This window comes from Amphimedon queenslandica, unplaced genomic scaffold (assembly GCF_000090795.2).
Source record: "Amphimedon queenslandica unplaced genomic scaffold, v1.1 AMPQUscaffold_5924_Cont22114, whole genome shotgun sequence".
In the NCBI taxonomy this organism is placed as follows: Eukaryota; Metazoa; Porifera; class Demospongiae; order Haplosclerida; family Niphatidae; genus Amphimedon; species Amphimedon queenslandica.
Window position 1 is genome coordinate 1 of NW_003553781.1, and position 1769 is coordinate 1769.

At 36.5% G+C, this 1769-nt stretch overlaps 1 protein-coding gene across 1 annotated transcript; it reads right to left on the bottom strand.

Annotated features, from left to right (window-relative positions):
• Window positions 1-87: 87 nt before the first annotated feature.
• On the bottom strand, window positions 88-1578 carry LOC109592224 (uncharacterized). Its single transcript, XM_020007734.1, has 4 exons — window positions 1267-1578; window positions 846-1019; window positions 679-769; window positions 88-301 (listed from the first exon to the last, which is right to left on the bottom strand). Exons 1-4 carry the CDS (start codon window positions 1437-1439, stop codon window positions 119-121), a joined length of 621 nt encoding a protein of 206 aa, XP_019863293.1. The 5' UTR covers window positions 1440-1578; the 3' UTR covers window positions 88-118.
• Between the last annotated feature and the right edge of the window lie 191 nt (window positions 1579-1769).

Consider the following 1769-nt stretch of genomic DNA (forward strand, 5'->3'; position numbering starts at 1 on the left):
ATACATATTGATGTCCTTATGCTGTGTAGAAAGTTTGAACTGATTCTGATAAATATTTTTCAAGTTATGAGCGTTTTTGCACTAATTAATTAATTAATTCAATTAATAATCCTAATGGTTACCTCCCAGTGTCCCACCCCTCATCAATGAGAGCGTCACTGTCACTATCCCCCTCATGGACAGGAGGACTGGCCCCTCCCCTCTCCCCCTCCTCATATTCATAATATCCACTGAACTCCCTAGTGTCTATTGTACGACCACTTCTCAATGACCGACCCTCTGGAGTCGGAGGGGAAGGAACCTATAGGACAAAAGGAATGAGAGAATATACTAATAGGACATGTAACACATACAATGTATACAATGTACATGTATATGTACATTGTATATAAATGTACGTGTATATTATGGAGAAAATTTGAGGGGATATCAATCAAGTTTAGGTTTCATACAATATTGAGCTGATTCAAATCAAGTTTGGATTTTTTTATAAATTTTTAAAGTTGCTCTAAAATTGGGCAAAAGTCCCTGTACTATAGCATAGGGTGACAGACCAAATTTAACCAAAATTGAAAAAGAGAGAATCCTCCATTTTTATTATTTTATTAACCGACAAAATCAACATACACAATTTAAAGTGAACAAACATGTACAAGTGTACAGTATATATTCCCTCACTGGTGTTGGTAATTGTATTATTTTATTTGATTCAGTTTCTATCCATTCATTCTCCAGTGACCGTAACTCATACAACCTGGCCTGCTCTGAACTGTAAACAAACAAACAAACAAACAAACAAACAAACAAACAAACAAATAAATAAATAAATTCATGTCCAGTGGTACCTGATGGTTGCAGAGTCAATTGTTGGTAGAATGTGCCTCTTGTGCCAGTTGCTAATGGCAACCAGTGTCTCACTCTCGTCCAGCCCCAGTGAATAGACAATGGACGAGAGCATGTTCTGAATGTTCTGATCTCCACCATCTCCTTCAATAATATCAACCACTTCATCAGGAGCACTGCAGGGGGTGGGGTTAGGACCAAAAATTACCGTATAGTGCCAAAATTTTGCAAATTTTGAAATTTTTTAAAAATTTGTGAAAATTACTTCCTCAAAAATCAAATTATTAGGACACAAGATGGCAGACGGCATAAATTTATGAAAATTAAATTTGCATAATAGGTTTTTAGGCAAATTTGCAAAATTTATAGCCCTCGAAAATTTACACTATACTGTATTTTAATTAATTATTTAATTTCAATTACCTGTTATCTTGTGCCGTATCGTTAGTACTTGTGTTAGTGGGTGGAGCCACAACTCCTAATAAGGAAGGTGTTACGTCACTCTCGGTGGGCATGGCAATGGGTTGGGTTGATCTCCTGTTCCTCTCTTGAAAGGTTTTCCGTTCTTTATCAAACTGTGCAAAGTGTTTCCTCATATATTCATCATAGTCCTCAGTATCATCAGTGGGTCTATCAGCTGATAGTGAGTGGGCGTTAGTACCTGTTCTTAAGTGCTTCAGTATACTCTCCTGGTACTTCACTGGGTACGGGTGACCATCAATATCCACCTGGAGGAGGAAGAGGAGGAGGAATGAAGAATTATAAATATTAAAAGTACAATTACATGTTCATGTACAGTTCAATAAAAAGGCTAAAGCTCTACATGTACTTTTTTGTAGGTAGCAAATAATACATGTACAGTACACGTACCTACATGTACAACTTTCTCTTTGTTATATTGTGTACACGTACATGTAAGTCGTTTT

Coding starts and splice junctions, on each gene's coding strand:
- LOC109592224 (XM_020007734.1), bottom strand. CDS start 1,439: ATGAGGAAACACTTTGCACAGTTTGATAAAGAACGGAAAACCTTTCAA. Junction 1,020..1,266: donor GATACGGCACAAGATAACAG/GTAATTGAAATT, acceptor CACCCCCTGCAG/TGCTCCTGATGAAGTGGTTG. Junction 770..845: donor ATTGACTCTGCAACCATCAG/GTACCACTGGAC, acceptor GTTTGTTTACAG/TTCAGAGCAGGCCAGGTTGT.